General features: G+C 35.4%; 1 protein-coding gene across 1 annotated transcript in view; it reads right to left on the reverse strand.

Moving 5' to 3' along the window:
• Positions 1–4,989: 4,989 nt before the first annotated feature.
• The window catches only part of DHX15 (DEAH-box helicase 15), a 58,202-nt gene continuing 41,596 nt past the window's right edge, over positions 4,990–21,595 (reverse strand). Inside the window, exons 7-14 of the mRNA XM_003826833.5 lie at positions 20,501–20,587; positions 19,433–19,582; positions 18,404–18,512; positions 17,673–17,864; positions 14,615–14,737; positions 10,376–10,566; positions 7,121–7,290; positions 4,990–5,556 (exon numbers count right to left, since the gene is read on the reverse strand). Coding sequence (XP_003826881.2) covers positions 5,439–5,556; positions 7,121–7,290; positions 10,376–10,566; positions 14,615–14,737; positions 17,673–17,864; positions 18,404–18,512; positions 19,433–19,582; positions 20,501–20,587 — 1,140 coding nt within the window. The 3' untranslated portion in view covers positions 4,990–5,438. The remainder of the gene's footprint in view (positions 5,557–7,120; positions 7,291–10,375; positions 10,567–14,614; positions 14,738–17,672; positions 17,865–18,403; positions 18,513–19,432; positions 19,583–20,500; positions 20,588–21,595) is intronic.

Consider the following 21,595-nt stretch of genomic DNA (forward strand, 5'->3'; position numbering starts at 1 on the left):
ACTCCACTATCTAAATAAATTATTTTACTTTCTGGCTGCTCCTTCGCCCCTCCCCTTCTCTTATTAAAGGTTCTGTGCTTTTTAATCTTCACCATTTTTTTTCTCTCTCAGCAGCAACTAGGATCTCAAATTGATCTGCAGCCTAGATTCATGATTGGCACCCCAAGCCATGCATCTCATATAGCCTACACAAGCTATCTCTGATGACTCTTTTGCTTTACACCACCACTTCATCTCTGACCCTTTCATTCTGATTCTTCTTTTCTGGTTCAATGTCATTACCTGGGTTATTGTGTAGTATTTTTTCTAAATGACTTCAGTGAACCCTCTTCCGACAATCTATCCTCTATATTGAACTCAGATGCACACCTAGCCTAACCTCCAAGTTCCTCCACAACTCAACCCCAACCTAAATTCATAGTCTCCTGTTTTTACCTAAATAAAGAGATCATGCTCCACTCAAACCAGACTGTTCTTTGCTGTCCTCTTAGCATACCACCAAAACTGACCCTGACCAAAAAGCACAAACCATTAAACCATTTAAGAAAACAAACAAAAACCAACCCAAAACCAAATACTGGACTTGATCAATATTTTAAAAAGTTCTACTCTTCTGGGTCAGGCGCGGTGGCTCCCTCCTGTAATCCCAGCACTTTGGGAGGCCGAGGTGGATGGATCACCTGAGGTCAGGAGTTCAAGACCAGCCTGACCAACATGGAGAAACCCTGTCTCTACTAAAAATACAAAATTAGCTGGGCGTGGTGGCGCATGCCTCTAATCCCAGCTACTCTGGAGGCTGAGGACTCAGGAGAATCAGTTGAACATGGGAGGTAGAGGTTGCGGTGAGCTGGGATCACACCATTGCACTCCAGCCTGGGCAACAAGAGCGAAACTCCGTCTCAAAAAAAAAAAAGTTCTACTCTGCAAAAGACACTCTTAAGCAAACAACAGTACAAGCTAACGGGTTAGAGAAACATTTGCAAAACACATTATCTCATAAAGAAGTTAGATCCAGTATACACAAAGAACTCTTAAACTCAATAATTAAAAAAACTAATTATAAAAAGGGCAAAAGTTATGAGCAGTCACTTCACCTAAGAGATATAAATGGCAAATAGGGACATGAAAAGATATCCCAATATTCCACACCATTACTGATTAGTCATTAGAGAAATACAAACAAACCACGAGGTACAACACCTACTAAAATGACTAAAATTTAAAATAAAATAGATACTATGAAATGTTGGCAAGGATACAGGGCAATCAAAACAGCTATATGCTGATGGTGGGGGAGCAAAATGATACAGTATTTTGAAAAACTAGCAGTTTCTCACAAAATTTAACATATATTTATCACAACCCAGCCACCTTGATTCCTAGTACTTACCCAATAGAAAAACTTACCCATGCCTATATAAAAATCTACATGCAAATAGCTTTACTCTTAACAGTCAAAAGCTGATTTTCTAACAAGTGGAAAACGCATAAACAAATATGGTACATATACAATGGAATACTACCCAGCAATAAAAAAAGAACTCACTGATATATGTGAAATAGATGACTCTTGAAAGGATTATGCCAAATGAGAGAATCTAGACACAAAACACTACGCACAGTATGATTCCAAGTAGCCAAACACTTGGAATAGGAGGAAGGGTATTAGCTACAGAGAGACATGGGGAACTTTTTAGGGTGATGAAAACGTTGCGTATTGATTGTGGTGACAATTACACAACTGTATACATTTGTCAAACTTTATCAAACTATATAGTTGATGTTAATTATACCTCAATAAAGCAGAACTTTAAAAACTGTCTCTGAACCATGACTCGTGCTCTGAAATGCTGTTAATCATCTAAGAAATCCTTATAGCCCATTTTTTAGGGACCACTAAAAATGCACAAGACCAGAAAACCACCTCATCATGTTCTCTAATATTAAAAGAAACTGCAAAATTCAAATTAATGTTTACATGCAATCATTTACTAAAATCTGTCAACTTCATTTTTAAATGTAACATTGATAAAAACTGCGTTTGAAATAATGTGGTTAGTTTCATACTAGAATAATTCTGAGACTGTTAGAAAACATTTAAAATTAAGATATTCCTATCCTGCCTTTAATTTTTTTAAATGTCATTAACGAGCTATGGATATATTTGAACATGTGAGCTATGAATATATTTGAACATGTGGGGTGAAGTCTCCAAAGATTAACACGACCCAAGGTCTGTGAAGGTCCCTTCTCAGCCCTGAGCCACAAAGATTAACATTCTCAAGTAATAATTACGTGCCTTAAATTTATACTAAGATTAATATGAAACAAAAGTATGCTGTGGTTGCTTGAAAGGTTAATGTAATCTGAAATTGTAGTAACAGAAGTGATGGTAGGCCTGGTCCTTTGGGAAATAGCAAGTTCAACTGCAGTCTGTCCAGCTTAGACCATAGTACTGACTGCAATCCACAGAGTACTTGGCAGAGGTTAACCAGGAATGTACAGAATAGCTGGAAACCATGTTAAAGACAAATGTTGACAGGAAAGAAAAAAAACAAACAAAAAAAACCAGGGTATTCAGTCTAAATTAAAAATAAGGGAAGATGACAGTTAACTCCAAATATCTAAATGGCCATCAAGTAGCAGAATGGCTTTGTTTAATTATGTTCTAGAAGGAAAAACTGGAATCAGGTGTTACACAGAAAGGGCTTTAGCTTAGCATTTCTAAGAGCTATTAGGCAGCCTTCAAGGGTAATGAACTGTTTTTCTTGATGTATCTGGTTAGGGAGGATAGCCATTAAAATTACTTCTAAGCATATGCGAGTACCTTATAAACCTAAAATTCTAGAATTAAGTCATATGCCGTATAAAAAACTTGAGTATAGAATGCTTTTGGATTCTAGCTAAATTGGTTTACTGTAGGGCATCTTTTGTCCCATTTCTCACAAGTTGTGTTAATTTCCTGACATTTGCAGGGTCAATGGTTCTACTTACTGATGGCTTTCTTTCCTTATACCATAATGCAACAAGCAGTTCACCTATTCCAAGTTGAGAGATAAGGAAGGTGACCTCTTCAGGTAATCTCCAAAAAACTTTTTAATTTTCTTGTTGTATAGCACAAATAAATTATTTGATAGTCATAGCTCTATGTGAACAAAGGAAACTAACAACTTTGCTGTTCAGCTGCCAAATTTGTAAGATAAGGAGGTTGAGAGAAGACCATTTTTAAAAGCCACAACTTTGTCAATAACATCAATGGTAAGAATCTTCAGCTTTAGGCTGGGCAAGGTGGCTCACGCCTGTAATCCCAGGACTTTGGGAGGCCGAGACGGGCGGATCACGAGGTCAGGAGATCGAGACCATCTTTGCTAACATGGTGAAACCCCGTCTCTACTAAAAATACAAAAAAATTAGCCAGGCGTGGTGGTGGGTGCCTGTAGTCCCAGCTACTCGGGAGGCTGAGGCAGGAGAACGGCATGAGCCCAGGAGGCAGAGCTTGCAGTGAGCCGAGTTTGCACCACTGCACTCCAGCCTGGGCAGCAGAGCGAGATTCCGTGTTTAAAAAAGGAAAAAAAAAAGAATTTTCAGCTTTGGTCAGATGTAGGCAGCCTAGAACAACTGGAGATGGTGGGGGATAGACATCATGATAAAAACTCAACTTGCTCTTTCTATGTGGCCATTCTCAATGCACACCCATGATTCCTAGAAGCTCTGCCAAATACCAAACTTTATTCTAGATATCTGAAAACTCTAACACGTAACAGTTTCTCTGTAAGAAAACCTAATGGTCTAACTTCACATTTTACACAGCCCAAGATTAAATAATACGTTACACCACTCTGAGACGTACTTAAAATTGGATGGTCAGATTATAAAGATACACAACAACTTACAAACTACACTTGCAGCTTAAATTAACAAGCAAAATATTCCTCTGGTGAGAGCTGCCATTTCAGTGAGAACAGTCTGACCAAGTACTTAGACTTTTTCAACATAACTTTAAGAGATTCTGGCAATGTTGCCAATGCTTAATGTTGCATGAATATCTAACCAATATTTAAATGTAACCTGAAGTATTATTCCACCATGTAAATTATTCCATGGGAACAAAATGAGGCACTTATAGAAGGCACATTAACTTTTTCAAGCCACTAGGCATCATTTAGTAACACCTACCTACACTAAAAAGCATACTAGTTAGCTTCAAAGAGTTAACTTGCCCAACTCCCTAAGTCACATGCTAGTTACCAAGTATATTTAAATGCCAGGTACACACCTATATATTTCCTTTAACACTTAAAAACTTATAAAGGTAGGAGGGGAAGAAGAGGGAAGTCCAGACTAATGAGTACAGTATTTAGTCTTCATATGAAAATAACTGATTAAAAAACATTTTATGGGCCACATAAAACACCTCAATTTTCATTTCAAAATGAATGTAGCCAAGTTTTCAACTTGTCTACTGCCTGTCATAGAAAATGGAAGGTCAAATGTACATTTTAACACACTATACAAATTATTTTGTATACTGCATAAAACTTCCATCACTAAGAATTTTGTTAAACTGAGATCTAAAATATGCTTTCCTCTTACCTAATACTAATAAACGTGTTTGAGAAGCTAGAAGTATAATAAAAACATCTGACAAAAATGTAGTTAAGATAATAAATTATGAGCCTTATGAAAGGAACTCTAAGAAAGACAAGTAGAGAGCTCTCCTTTCATTATTCTCTCTTTTGGGGTCCAGTTTCAAATGATCACTACACACATTTTACCCCTTTTAGATCAATCACATCCTGATTAACCTAACAAAGCGCTAAGCCATGCTCTTAAAAATACTGCTTTAACAGCTACTTTTCCTAAGGAGTACTCCTGGTAGAAAGATACTAAATATGTAGTAACAGTATAATTATAATAAAAAAGCTCCACACTTGAAAAACAACTATACTTAGAGACTAGAACAAAGATACCAAAGGGCTTTGGCCAAAATTAGTATAAATAGACTTTATTGAAGTCAGTGCCTCTGTACTGAGACAGAAGATTGTGTCTACATAAGCACAAGTTGTAACATTTCACAACTTCTAAAAGGAATGTCAACAATTACAACGATCATGCATACCATGGTCGATAATCACATTTTAGAAGCATTTTCAACCATTTCTAAAGAAATGCTTATAACATTGTTATATATAGAACTACTTTCAATAAACTGCAAAACATTGATCGACTTTTCCAGTATGAGCTACAGTGTCAACACAAAAGGGAGGCATAAATGTTTAATTTATGAAATCAGAATGGAATATTTACTGTAAAGAAAAATTAAAAAGCTTTCAAATAAAGGCCATTATCGAACCAACGTGAAGAGCACAACTCGAACTTTTGAGTTCATTCATCTTTTAAAGCTGTCCTCTCAATAACTTCAGTTCTAAGCACTGAATTCAGTACTGTGAATATTCCTTGGATTGAAGTTTGGCAATGATGCGGTCCAACTGTCTCTTTGCTTCACACTGTGGGAAATTGCTCATGTCATAATATTGAGGGGCAATTTTCACCAACCTGTTTAGAAGTGGGCAGAAAAATTTCCAAATTAACATTTAATTGAAGTACTGGAGTTGTTAATAGGATAGGCATTATGCATTAATATACTGATGAACCAAGGCAAATCTATGAATTCAAGTCTCAGAAAAATACAAATAACTAATCCTTACAAATAGCACTTTTAGAAATGTGTTAAGTATTTTATTTAGTAAGATGTGAATTTTCTGATGTTGGACTTACAATAAACTTAATAACAAACCCCTCAAGATACATTAATGTAAAGATAACAGATAAAGTCACTGATTTCTTTACTCTGGCACACTATTAATTTGCCACTCCAAGGATATAGTAATATATAACAGGTTCTGTGTAGGAAACATCATGGTATTCAAATGATTGGATCTTCTCATTTTCAATGTTTTAATAACTATAACTCTATACCCCCCCAAAATACACTTGACTGAAATCTTTTATAAAGTTTAGCTATACAATTTTTTTCTCAACAAAGCGTTTAAGATAAAATGGTAATGTCCTACACAATTTAAGTGTCAAAAGTCCCAAATCCGTATAAGAAAGCAGCTGCACAATATAAAGCGGTGACAGCACCTAGAGTATGTGCCTTCAGTCCCACTACTCTTGGCTGACATTTCCTGTCATAGGTTATAGAATAGATTCTGGCATAAATAAAACAAAAAACCATGAAGGTGAGGGTTATTTTGCTTAAAATAAAACAATCCGTTCTTACTCTACATTTTGTAGAAGCTAGTATGTTAAAACACAAAGAGCTATCATTTTTATGCCTGCACAGTTCCTAAAAACCAATATATAAATAATAAATAGTTGAGGGCTAATTGTAATGGGACAAAAAAAAATGATAAAAAACAAAACAAAACAAAACAAAAGATTTCTGCAAGCAAGAAACAGTACTGACTTGAGTTAATCACAACAGCAAGAGAATGGCTCCAAAGAAACTCTAAAAATTAAAAAAATTTTTAAAAAAAACCCTTTTTTAAAAGTATGTCTGAGAGACAGGGTCTCACTGTCACCCAGGCTGGAGTACAGTGGCATGATCATAGCTCACTGCAACCTCAAACTCCTGGGCTCAAGCAATCCTCCTGCCCAGCTTCCCCAGTAGCTGGGACTATAGACATGCAGCACCACCATGCCCAGCTAATTTTTGTACACACCTATATATCTTTTAGTAGAGATGGATTCTGGCTATATTGCACAGGCTGGTCTTGAACCCCTGGCTTCAAGTGATCCTCCCATCCTGGCCTCCCAGAGTCCTGGGATTACAGGTGTGAGCCACCATGCCCAGCCCCTGAAGAAACTTTTCATGCTATTCAAATGTAACTTCACATTTGGCTTCAAATCCTGCCCATAAATATCAACAATCCCACTGTCCACTTAACAAAGGAAGGGTGTGAAAGATTAATCACACCATCCAGTCAATTCCCTCATACCTACACACTGAAATATAAATTCTCAATGAGTGAATGCAAGGCCATGACTCTAGCAACAGTCAGGTTCCATTTTGAGCAAAGTACTAACAAAAAACTGTTAGAACAAAAGGTGTACTTACCATTCTGGCTTGATATCTGTACATGTCCGGATGTAATTCTTTGTTGTTAGAACAAACTCATTATAAAGCACCCATTCAGGTTTGTGGTCAAGAACAGTAGAGGGATGCAACTGAACCACCTGGTTATCTTTCACAGTTAAGTAATGCCCTGTTCGTTCTAAATGTGCCACCTGAAACCAAAACCCAGTATATTATTAATACAATGCTTCTGACATGCTAGTTGTAAAGCTACCTACATAATTAGGAAGAGGCAGGCCTCCCTTTTACTTTTCATTCTATGGCTATACTTATTTATCACTGCCTGATAAAAGCAGAGATAAGCAAACTGCTGCCTGTGGGCCAAATCCAACTCACAGCCTCTATTTGTAAGGTCTGTGAATCCAAAATGGTTTATATATCTTTAATTAGAAAGAAAAAATATCATACAAAAAACATTCTGTGAAGCATGAGTAGCATGTAAAATTCAAACTTCAGTATCCATAAGGAAAGTTTTATTAGATCACAGGCATGCCCATTTGTCTATACCTATTATGCTCCAAGAGCAGGCAGTGTTAGGTAGTTTTGACAAGGACCTCATGGGTCCACAGAGCCCAACATTTACTATCTGATCTTTCCTGCCTTAGACCATCTAGAGCAGGCTCTTCAGCACTGGGCGCCAACTATGAGCAGACAATTACCAGAACATTCATGTCTAAGGTAGAAAACTAAAGCCAGGTGCAGTAATCCCAGCACTTTGGGAGGCTGAGACAGGCAGATCACCTGAGGTCAGGAGTTCGAGACCAGCCTGGCCAACACGGTGAAATCTCATCTCTACTAAAAGTACAAAAATTAGACAAGCGTGGTGGCGGGTGTCTGTATCCCAGCTACTCAGGAGGCTGAGGCAGGAGAATCGCCTGAACCCAGGAGGCGGAGGTTGCAGTGAGCTGAGATCAAGTCACTGCACTCCAGCCTGGGCGACAGAGCAAGAGGCTCCATCTCAAAAAAGAAAATAAAGAAATAGAATAAAAAATAAGGTAGAAAACTAAAGAGGGCAAAGAGGAAAAGAAAAAGGTAACCTACAAAGACAGGAAAATAAAAATGGAAAAAAAAAAAGAGCTTGCACGTGCTTCTCTTTCATTTCTTTTTTTGGTAACACCTTGACTGGTGATACTCATCAAAATGGACAGTTCTCCCTTTCCAATTCTAATATTCTGTGCTTAAAGAATGAGCATGAATAATAGAAAAGAAACTCAATTTCATTCGAAATATTTACTAAACACCTATTAGGTGTCAGGTACTATAATGCATGCTGTTTCTAATAAATTTTTTGTTTGTTTTTAAAAAGAGATAGGGTTTTGCTATGTTGCCTGGGCTGGCTTCAACGCTCCTTGCTCTCCACTCAACTTCTCTAGTAGCTAGGACTACAAGCACACTCTGTGATGCCTAGCTGTTTGTAACAAATTTTAATCTACATAATTAAGAAGTATAATGCTTGAATATAATTTCATCAATTTTTTTTTTTTTTTGAGACGGAGTCTCGCTCTGTCGCCCAGGCTGGAGTGCAGTGGCGCTACCTCGGCTCACTGCAAGCTCTGCCTCCCAGGTTCACGCCATTCTCCTGCCTCAGCCTCCCGAGTAGCTGGGACTACAGGCACCCGCCACCGTGCCCGGCTAATTTTTTGTATTTTTAGTAGAGACGGGGTTTCACCATGTTAGCCAGGATGGTCTCGATCTCCTGACCTTGTGATCCACCCGCCTCGGCCTCCCAAAGTGCTGGGATTACAGGCGTGAGCCACAGCGCCCGGCCAGTTTTTTTCTGAAATATAAAAAGCAAATTTAAGAACATGTCAACCCAGGCCTGGTGGCTCACGTCTGTAATCTCAGCACTTTGGGAGGTCGAGGTAGGAGGATCATTTGAAGCCAGAAATTCAAGATCAGCCTGGGCAACATGGCGAGGCCCTCTTTCTACACACACAAAAAGGCAAAAATTAGCTAGGCATAGTGGTGCGTGCCTGTAGTCCCAGGAACTCAGGAGTCTGAGGTGGGAGGATCACCAGAGCCCAGGGAGGTAAAAGCTGCAGTGAGCTGTGATTGCACCACTGCACTCCAGCCTGGGAGTGAGACATTGCCTCCCTTACCCCATCCCCTCCCCCTAAAAAAGAACAGAACATGTCAAAGAGAAGCCAGTACATATCAAATATTAAGAATATAGTTAAAAGTTTCAAGAAAGAATGCTCATACCTATTATTCACCAAACTCTAATAAGCCTATTATATAATAAGATGCCACAATAAACATTGTGTTACTTAGATTCAAATACAGACATCTCACCAATCTCCTTTGATTTTTGATTCTGAAACTGAGTGTCCTCAGGCTCATATTCTAGCTACTGAGCCCATCTGGCCTTAAGGGTAAGCCACGTCGTGCTTAACAGACACAGCCAAAGAGAGAATGAACAAACAGAAAAGAGATAGAAGAGACTTATCCCAAATCAGGTGATTTGTTTTCAATTTTATCACCACAAAATTTTCTTGCATTTTTCTCAAAGTTTCTCCTATTTTATAAACACCTTAAAATAACTGTTCACAGTATTTACTTGACAAGTTTTACTTCTGTTCTTATAGCCGTTAACACAGCATACTTAAACTAAATAAAACTTTTTAAATTATGTTTCATCTTTATTGCTACTCAACAGACGTTTTTGGCTTTTGCAGTACGCAAGGGTCTTGGTCATAATTACCAATGATCACTCTGTAGAGGACTGTAAATGAAATCCACGTATTTGAATATTTGAATTTGGAGGTGCTTAGTTTTTAGATAAAGACTAAAGCCAACTGTATGTACTTTTGGATCCGCTCAATTGCTTCCTTTTAGTACTCTGTTATGACAATGTATTTCCAATTAAGCCCTAGATTCAGAGAAACTTTAATGCACTGATCAATATTCACATTCCTGAAGAAACAGGTGCCTAATCACATCTGAAAGTAGCCAAAGTTTCCATTTTGTATAACAAAGGCTCTATTAATAAAATAATTCTAAAAATGATTCCTGTATAACTAGACTACCTTAGCCATTTAGTACATTAATTTGTTACTCATTAAATACTTAAAATTTCTTAGTATATTAATTCACTCAAAGAAACTGGATGTACCAACATTTAAGATAAATTTTTATGAGCATGCACAAACTCACTTTTGCTTTTGAGTGGATTCAAAGGACTGTTAATAGAAATCAGTGTCATATGAATACTTATTCATTCCCATATTATCTACATACCTGCATAAAATACCCAGTAACCAAAGCTTTTCTTATATTAATATAATAGTCCCTGCTTGTAAAGTCAGTACTTCGACGAGGCAAATTAAATCTGTCCATAATTCGAGATAGCTGCTGGCGTACATTGTCTGCGGACATCAGGGACCTGTAGTTAATGAAGTTGTCATAACACCACTGAACCGATTCATGATCTAAAAAGGTAGAAGGCGGAGAGAAAAGAAGGCACCATGAATCACCCACACAGGAATGTTCTCTAATTAAAAAAATTGTTATAAAGAATAAGCTAAATAAACCAGAAAGGAGATTTACCCACAACATTTTCTTTAAATGAACTGCAATGTTACCAACTTTCTCAAAGATCTGTAGTGTGATTCAACATTAGAAACAGTAACAAGGCTTTTGGATTTGGATGCCAAAACAATGCTTTTGAATTAACTGTTTTTAGTGAATTATTTCTCCCATTAACATCCACCTGGTTGTTTCCAAAAGATGGTCTATCAGATAAGGGAAGGCTGGAAGTATTTGGTAAAAGTCATGGCCTGTTCATTTTCAATGAAACTACAGCTTTAGATTAAGATAACTGCAAACAATTGTTGTGTATTGTTCTTTATGCCTGACACAGAGCATCTCAGACTTAAAGACGGCAAAGTTTTATTGCGACACACGTGTCTCTCAGCAATTTATGAGCAAGTCCTGAAACAGAAGTTTACAAGGATGCCCGAAACCTCCACTCATGTTTAATAAACAAGACCTAAGTCTAAGCACTTCAAGTAATTTTATTACATGTATTATCAAAAGGATATTTCTCCACTGACGAATCCTTGATAAGCTTCCAACTAGCCTAGTGTTGCTCACTTAAAGAGCTCAACCTGTAGCATCATGAAAGAAATTTTACAGTGACATCTTTCATGTGCCAAAGACAGTCATGGCAAAGAATTGCATTATTTATTTCAGAGGAACTTTGATAAATAAAACTAAGAGGGTTATTGTGAAATGGGAGAGAGAAAACAAAAATTAAAACTGTTGATCCTTCTCTTGCTACTGTGATGTATGCTTATCTTCAGCATACTCTTTTCTCTTTGGTTCTAGGATTCTACCAGTTATAGTGTATAACTCTGCCTTAATGTTTTTTAGACATAACAAATATATACGTACATTTTTATCCATTACAAAATGCATCCCCATTTCAGAAATTAAGGATGGGTGAGGTGGAGATAGGAAATAGATTTTTGAATTAAAGAATACAATAACATATTAGTTAATTAATTAATTAACTAATGGATTAACCCATTAATTAATCTATCTGGAATGAGAAATAAAAGTTAACCATCTGGAGCCATTGACATTTAAACCAAAGCACTGAATATCTTTGGGAACTGAAACAGCACACCTTAGAGGTAATTTTACTTATGCTGATGCTCTGTAACAAGCTGAAAGGCAGAAAAATGCCCAAGCTGGACAATAAAAAGGCAAATTTTTGAAAAGGTTGTTGATTTGCAGACTATGGCTTGAAATGTAGCTTTTTTGTGTGGTTCTCAATTTTTAGAATTCATGTACTACAGATGGAAAAATTGCAAATCTAAGTTATTTGTTAAGAACAAATGACTAGTAACTAACATCTGATGGTTCTACTGTATTTCTAAACTTGAGAGAAATAATTGGGTAAATGGGAAAATTAAATCTAAAACTGGGAACATTAATATAATTCTAGCTGTTTATCTCTCACCAATACAGTAAACCACCCCTAAGATCTAAAGCCAAACCATTTGTCTGATTTTTAGAGAGAAATCTCCCCTCCCCAGACAGATTAAGGTACTGCAAAATAACTTGAATCTAGTTTTCAATTTCAAAGGGTTATTTACATAAATAGTATTAAGACAACATTTTAATTGACATGACATTTTAGCTTCACTATGTAATCAACTATTGTCTCTAATGCAAAACACCTTGACCAGTATCTGAAACATGCTTTTTTCAAATATACTCAATGTTTCAATTAATAACATACAACCATTTAAAAAGCTTTCGTGAAAATATTCCAAATATTTTCATATCCATATATATATGGATATATCGAAATAATATATCCATATATATATGGATATGTCGAAATAATAACACGTGGGGATCTGGCAAAGTTTTTTGCTTTTTTTTTTTTTAAGAGCTTCTCTTATTTGAAAAGGTGGCAATCAGTGATTAAAGGCTAAATCCTCACCTTTAACTAATAAGGACAGTTCTACCAAATGTCAAGTCATCACATACTGCAAACCCCTAAAAACCACCAATGACTAATCATCCCTTTGGCAGTGAGAGATCATAGTACCTCTCACTAATAATGCATTTCTTGGGCAAACAATAGACTTGAACTTTTCCACCTCTTGTTTACAGGCCACTTGTAGCCTGAGAACCATCATTCATACTTGTCCGTTTTTCTATTTTATTAGTTGTATTTTGATGTAGAAAGTAGTATTTTGATGTATTTATCAGAAATAGATCATACATCTAGTGAGTGGATAACACCATTTTAACTTACTACATCCCCTCTGACCGTGAATCTGTTCCTTCTCAAGGCTTTAATAGGTTATGTATCTCTTGGTCACCCAGCATGTTTCGCATAGAAGAGGAATACAGTAGGTTTTTTGAGTAGATCTGTCTTATCAGGGGTAAGTCTTTAACGCTAGGTAATACCAGTATTTGGATACAAGAAAGATTAAATAACTGTTCTAAGGTAAACCATGTGCTGGTCTTCAGCCTGTGGTTTCATAACCACATTTCCCTTAACTCTCATATCTGCCCCCAAGTTTTCTGGGCCTGGGCAGAGAAGGGCTCCATTCTTTCTCGCTGCTAGTCATCAATTCTATTCAACTCATATCAGGGTTCTGGAGTAAGGAACAGATGTAAATCAAGTTAGATACTACGTCTGGTGCACACACTGGCCCTCTAGCACTTCTGGACCCCAAGACAAATAAATTCACCATCACCCCTACAGAGATGTGCCAAAGTCAACAGGCTCCCCATTTTAAGAGTATAACTGAGATTTTTATGAGATAATAAAAATGAGTTACAAATAAAACCAGACATACAAAATTGGAACGTCAACTTTATAAATTAGGAAACCAATTTCTCATGAGAAGAAACTACAAACTTAGTGACAGAATTCCACATTTTTGGCACAGGGTGATGATGTAGGGCTATCAGTTTAAAAAAATGTCAGATCCAGTTGCAATTTCTGCATTTTTTTTCTCCTTTAAATTTATTAAGGTTTCCTCTCAATTTTTGTAAATGGTACATTCCAACAGCAGCAGCTAGCAATAACTTCATTGTTATTATGTTTCCTCATTTACAAGTCACTGACAAATGTTTTTCAGGTCACTAAATATTCTATGATAAGATGATTTAAAGCTAGAACAATTACTTCATATGTCTACAGCATAACTCACAATTTTTCCACTGGTGGGCATTTAGGTAGCCAATTTTTTTTTTACCACCATAAATAATTCTGGTGAAATTATTTAATCAAATCAGTGTCCACAGAATACCAAAAAATAACTTTCTAAATTATTTCTGGGTCAAAGAGTATACAGTTGCTAAAGTTCCTGGTAACATAAAATCAACTTTTCATAAAGACCACAACTAACCCCACTCCCATACAGCTAAGGAATATTTTTCTTCAATATCTGCAAATTTTATGTGAGAAAATGGTAATGCCTTTCATTATCAATAATAATGCCAAAATAATAATGCACTTCTTGGGCTAACAGTAGAGCTGAACTTTTCCATATCATGTTTAGAGACCACTGGTAGCCTAAGAACCATCATTCATACTTGTCCATTTTTTTCTATTAGTTTTATTTTGGTGTAAAAAGTTCTTTATTAGTAAAAATGTTAGAGTAATGATTGTATAAACAATATAAAACTATTCTTAAAAATGTAAAATGCACAGAAATAAAAGTATATAAAAACGTGTATGTTAGTGATAAATGTTATACAAGTCTGTCATTTATATCACTGTTATTTTTCAGGTTTTCCACAACTGGTGCTTTATCCCCTGATTATAAACATAAACAACTTTGAAAAAGATTGGCAATTTCTATTTTAAATGCTCATCAGGAGTTTTTCAAAAGTACCTCTGGGTTTCTAATATCAGTTGTCACGGATAATAAATCAAAGTGGGACGAAGAAACATCTTATACACTGCAAGTGACATTTAGACAAGAGTGTCTCCAAATTTATACTTACTTTGTTTAAAAGCATGGTAGACGTTCAGCAGTGTCAGATGATCTCCATCTATGTGGGCAAATCTCATCTTGGCCTCATCTGCGGCTTTCTTGGCCTCCGTGGGGCGAACAAAACACTGTGGGACTAAACAAGGTTGGTATGGGCCCAACACAAACGCCCATATCGATGAGTCACGCATTCACAGATAGAGGAACAAGGCCTAGCTAGGTCAGTTCACAGAGCATAGGGCAGGGCAGGATGGCCTCCAACTGCATCTTGGATTGTTTACTACCTTGATTTGGTACATCAACACCTAACCACATCTGTAAGACAAGAGGGTTTCAAAGCTACAGAGTACCTGATTATTTTAACTAGATCTAAAAGTAGGCATCAAAACAGCTATTCTGAAGGCCATCAGGATACTAAAAAGCTCAACTTATTTAAAAAAACCAGTGCTGATAGCTCTACCAATAACCAGAATAATGGTGTCAATTGCCTTTTAGCTAACTGTAATTTTTCAAAAGGGCATCCACTAAATCTACTGAATGGCTGTGAAAGTTAGGAAGCTATGCTTGCCCACTGCAGAGCTAACAACAACTTTGAAACCAGTCTACTGCCATGTTTCTATCAGAATTTTTTCCCTAATACTGTGGCTATTACCAACTGGTGGGTATCACTATTAGCACCGGTGAGCAGAAGCATATGTAAACATAAAAATATCAAGAATTCTTGGGTTTGGATGATAGCAGTAGTGGTGGAAGGTTAAACCGCCTTTGAATTAAGAAAATTCAAAAAGGCTGGGATATTCAGCCTAGTGTTTCAGCATTTTAACAAAAGGATTAGAAAATAAAGTCCCAAATTTAAAAAAGAAAAAAAAACAGACTTATTTGAATCAAAACCTCAATATAAAAGCAAAGTCCAATATTTCAAAAGTTGACAATTAGTCTGAAACAATCATATCAAGGGTCATCAAGATATGTAACTACAGTTATTTGTTTAGAGCCTCAGTATTAATTCACATAAAACTTTAAATTGTTACAAAGCATGTACTACATTTTTTGAAATACAACTTTCCTTAATTCAGTTTAGCAATTCCATAGTCATAAAAGCAGTATGAAAATAAAAATACTTAACAGCTTGGGACTTTTTCAACACATTTTAAAAGCTCTTAAAACCTTGTCAATGAAAAAATTCATAAATTATCGGTTCGGATAGAAGATAATGGGAATAATCAACAACAAGATAAAATACAGTATCATATTACTCTTTCCCATACAGTTTCCCCTTTAAAAAGATGCCAAAATAGCCAAATAGTGACAACAAAACATGATCATAATAAATATTAAAACTCTTGCTTAATTTAATTGAAGCAAGGTAATTCATAAAAGCACACAAACTTCTCACAGCTGTGAATTTTAATGTGAACTAGCCACTAGAGTTAAGTGGGAATAAATAAGTAGTGCTCTCAAAGGCCTCTAGATTTGCACTGTTAGTATCAGGACCTCAAAACTTCAAAAACTATTTTAATGTCAAACAAAGCATTACAAGCTCAGCAAACTATTTTTTATTCCCTGACTTCTTACTTGCCTCTTATTTCAACACTTTTCCTATAAATGGACCATTTAAAAACAGTCCATTTACATTGCTGCACATAAATGCTCATTCTCCTGACAAACTAAAGGTTTCTATTTGTAATGAATAAAAATAAGGTTTTTTTTAATTACAAATAAAACTGAGATGTAGTTGGAAGATTAAAACTGCATCACAACAACAAACTTCTTAAAGAGCTAATATTCTAAACTCAAACATCAGTAATCATGTAAGTATATCTGATAAGAGAACCTAGAGAAATAAAAACTAGGCAGATAGACAAGTAAGTACACAATCCATTAGTTCTTGCCCCACACTTTCTCTAAAAACTAAAATCTTGGGAGAAGTACAACTGGGAGAATCTATAAAACAACATATAAGAAAGGCAGACAACAACCTACCACCACCTCCGCAAATGAAGCTACAATTTAATTAAAGTGACTCAATACTGCCCTGCCCATCTGCTCTGAGTCTGATCAGTCATAACTCTGCAAGAAAACATTTTAGCTACTTCTTAAATAAAAAATTCACACCATTAGAATATACCATACGTCTAAACTAAGCCATAATTTTACATTTAAATTTTTTTCAATTTATCCTTTAATTCCACAGAATATTTTGAAATATTTGCAGCATTAAGTTCAATAAACCACTCAGCAATAGGGAGTCAGTTCTCTCCCGTGCTAAAACTAGTAGCAGAGAATATTTTGATCGTCAGTAAGAACTTATTTTCTATTTTTAGCTGTAAGAATAACCATTCATTTGTTTCTTAACAATATTTCTTCTCCTTTAGGGAAAATCTAATTTCCAAGTTACTATTCATTTGTGGATTACATTTTATTGTTACTAAAAACAGCGTTATTTCCTTAGCTTAATGGTCCAATTTTACAAAATTAGCAATTTTATATATTAGGTATGTTTCTTTTACCAAGTTTTTCTACCATTGTAAAAGAATACCATTATCAGATTAGATTTTAAGCCTAAAATTATACATTACTATTTCTATTTACTTGATATGAAGTTTGAAATTCATGTTTGTTCGGGTGCCATTGGAGTACATATATAGAAAAGGCTCAACTTAATGTATAGCTTTAAGTTTGTCACAGGCACATTTAATAGAGCTAAGTACTAGAGCAAAGTTCTTCCTGTACTTGCAGTAAAAAACAAAAAACAAAAAAACCACAAAGATAGCAGTGATGGACCTTTAACCAAAGAATTCAGTTACAACTGTGCTCAAACTTACTGCAATTTTTATTAGCACTCAAGAGAGCCAATGCTTTACTATCTTTTGTGCACAATGACTTACTTTACTTTTGTAAGCACTATGTCATTACGAAGCTATTTACAAGGTATTTAGAAAACAAAATTAATTCCTTAAAACCATCTATAAAATCCACTATCATACTAAAAATTAAAAAACAAAAACAAAAGTGAAGTCCACCCAAACTGTGAAGAGCTGGGCTTTTTTTTGTTCCTTTCCCTCTATTACCTGACAACATAGCAGTAATAGATAGGACCTCATTAGAACAGTTGTAGTCACAACTTGCAATAACCATTTTTGCGAGCTGTGGATCTAGAGGAAACTCTGCCATCATGGATCCCAATTCAGTCAGATCTCCATCATCATTTAAAGCAGCCAGGTAATTCAAAAGTTCCAGGGCTCTCATCAGAGTTTCAGGAGCTAGTGGTAAAAGACAATCTATTAGACACGGTGCCTTAAGCAAGCAAAAATGTGACAAAGTACAAACTATTATAAGCAATCTCATTTTTCATTTTGCAGTGGACCAAACTCAAACTCAAACTGTCATCCAATTCAATTACACAGATCTAGCAAACAATGAATCATAAAAACATTGCAAAATTTTCCTGTAGGCAAAACTGTCTTCTTCCGAAATACATTAAATAATTGCTAATTCATCAATGTGTTTATCAAACTGTTTTTCCCCAAAGAAAACTTAGGAATTCTCACATTTTCATGCCCAGAGGATAATTCAATTTACCCAAACCCCCCCATAATAACTTTTGAAGAAAAAAAAAAATGTGCTCATATAACTGTCATCTTTTTTAGTTTTAATGCTATCATGTAAGACTTAATCTTGATGCATACCGGATGGAAAAAGCAAAATGTATTTAATACATATATTAAATAGGATGGAGAAAAACACTAAGAGTCAATTTTGGTTAAAAGATCTGATAAAAATGTGTTTTGATAAGTCATACCTGGTGGATCCATAAAATCAAAATGTACCAAATCATCAATACCAAGTTTCTTCAATTGTAACACAACTGATCCTAAATTAGAACGCAAAATCTCAGGATAGGTGTTATCCTAGCAAAAAACAAAAACATTTATTGGTTATGTTAAAAATGCCTCAGTCTCCTCGTTCCAGAAAACAAAAATCTGCTGCCTCCTGAGCTATTTGTTTTGGCATTACTTCTACACTGTCTCAGTAGAGATAAATACTTGTAGGCTAGACTAGAGAGAAACCATTTTTCTCCAACTATCTTTACAGTATTCAGTGTTTGCTACTGTCCATAAAACTCGCAACTGCAGAAAGAAATTCGTATAGTAGTCTTCACTCATCTGAACTCGCAATTTCCATGGTTTCAGTTAAGCAGTGTCAACAGAAAAAATTTTAAAGATTCCAGAAAAAATTCATCAAGTTTAAATTGTGCACCATTCTTAGTAGTATGCTATATACACTATACGCCCATTTGTCACTTAGCAACCATCTGTTATTAGATCAACTTTTGCAGTATCACAGTGCTTGTGCTCAAGTAACCTTTTACTTAATGGCCCCAAAGCACCAAGAATATTGATGCTGGCAATTTGGATATGCCAATGAGAGGCCCTGAAGTGCTTCCTTTAAGTGAAACGCTGAAAGTTAGTAAGGAAAGAAAAAAAGTTGAAACCTAGTAACAAAAGAAAAAAAAATCACATCTAAAGAAAGAATGCATCTTCTATCAGTGAAATTGTAAAGAAAGATATTTATACATAGTATATGTAAGTAAGGTTCAGCATATTCCAGTTTTTAGGCGTGGGAGGGGGAGGGTCTTGGAATGTATCAGCCTGGAATAAGGGGGTGTACGACTATCTAAGTTAATTACACCATACATTTCACTCCTGGAAAAGCTAAGGAGCTTTTAATCCTAAAAGGCAAGATTAAGTAAATAAGGCAATGTTCTTCTGGTAAGATAATTCAACTTAACATTTTAAACATATCGGCAGGAAACGACAATACCCCATACCTGCATTTCTGTTTTATAAGCTTTCTCTGTGTAAAGTCTGAAGCATTTTCCAGGTCTGGTACGTCCAGCTCGACCAGCCCTTTGCTGAGCTGAAGCTTTACTAATAGCTGTCACCAAAAGGGACTCAACTCTGATTCGAGGATTGTAGACCTATTGGAATTGAAATAACACAAGAGTCTTTCTTCAGTCAAACACAAACTTGTGATGCAACAGAAGTATCCAAAGCCCACAGTTAATTTCAAAATAAATAAAGAAATATCGATAGCCATAAATCATGCTGCTACAATAGACAACCCAACATCCTGAACCTTAAAGTTCTTTCAGACATTCTAATTCGATCATCTGAAAGACTCTAACATGAAAAACTTCTTGTCAAACACACAGACAGCTTATATAATCCTTACTCCTCCTAATTTCAGTTCTATCAGGCTGACCTTGTTCCTTGCTTTTTATATGCTGGGCAGTCAAGGATTCTGCCCGAAAAGAAACCTTCACTTTCAAAACTCGACGGTCTGAGTACTATTACTGTTACTGTTTAATGAAAAAATTTCCATCAATAACAAAATGTAATCAATTTATCCAAAAGATATTTGAAAAATAAAACGTATTTACTGAATAGCCACTTCACCTGCATTTCACTTCATTTAGTATACAGCACTGTTGAACTAGAGGAGTAACATAGTACTGTTTTCAAATAGTGTGCCTAGTTGACAGCAGTAACTCTAATAATGTTGGAGAAGTGACTGAACTGCAGGGATAGAAATCCTGTACTTTATTACTAAACCCATACTGTTAAATGAATATACAAGCCAAAACACCCACCGTCACTACACTGAAACAAAGAAACCAAAGCAACTCTAAAAGAAAAAAAAGCCTAGAATTACATATTAAACACTGTCTTAATTTCTGAGAGCCAGCCAAAACATAAAGGGTTCATACAGCAGAAATTTGCAAATGAAAAAAAAGATAGGAAAATAATTCTGAAAGGTAAATTTTAGCCATTAAATGAATTGGTTGTAAGTACTGTTAAACCAACTCTAATTTATAAAGTATCCACTAAATATGTACCTTCTGTTTCGCAAATCCAGGATCAATCACAAACACTACACCATCTATTGTCAAAGATGTCTCTGCTATGTTAGTTGACACAACTACCTGTTAAGAAATAGAGTATATAAATTATATTACATATCAAATAAAATTAACAGGACTGTTAAAGATCAGCCACTAACTTTCACTAACACAAGGAATTTCAAACCAGCAAATAAACTAGAAATATCATTTGATCTTCAATGGCCAATGCTTTAAAAAGGTAAATTAAAATTTAAGGAACCAAAATTTTGTTTACACCACAACAGCAACTTCTTTCTCAACAAAGCTATTACTTCAGGTTATCACTCAACCACATTACATTTTGCTTAATCAAATTAATGGACAGCATAAAAAGAAAAATACTGATGAAGCAATATAACGTGCCTTACAAAATGTCTGATAAAACAGCCCTTATAATTAGTATTCAAATTTCCACAAGTGTATATTTCAATGTTTTTGGGCAATATTTACAAATGAAAACTTCGTTATTTATATCACCAAAATTCAACTCAACATTTTAAACAAAATGCCACATGGAAAAAACCTCAAGTTATAATCCAATAAGAACGGACAGATCAGCAGAATCAAATGTAAATATTTCAGTAAGTGCATGGTCTCAACGGGATGACATGTAATACGTTACTACATACAAAGCAACTGTTAAGAACTATAATTCTTTATTGACGGAAAATGTTTAAAGCATTTACATACTAATATGATAGCTTGTTTTGTATACGTGCATGTTTTACTATATATTACATATGTTTTAGAAAATTAGTTAAGGACTTGGGAAATACATGTTACATGTAATTTTTTTTTAAACAATGGGAAATGGGGATTCCTCATTAGTATTTTAACTCAGGACATGATTTTCAGGAACAGGTTACTGATATTAAGTTGAAGATGTCTGTATATGCAAGCAATTGATACAGAAGATGAATCAAACAGAGTCTGCTTTTACCATTTGTAAGGGATGATTAGACATGGATAGAAAGTGTGAGTGGCACCAAAGACACACTGTGAAATTTAAAAAGGTTTACTTCCATAGCAAAGACAAGAAAAGCTTTACTG

Source organism: Pan paniscus, chromosome 3 (genome assembly GCF_029289425.2).
Source record: "Pan paniscus chromosome 3, NHGRI_mPanPan1-v2.0_pri, whole genome shotgun sequence".
In the NCBI taxonomy this organism is placed as follows: domain Eukaryota; kingdom Metazoa; phylum Chordata; class Mammalia; order Primates; family Hominidae; genus Pan; species Pan paniscus.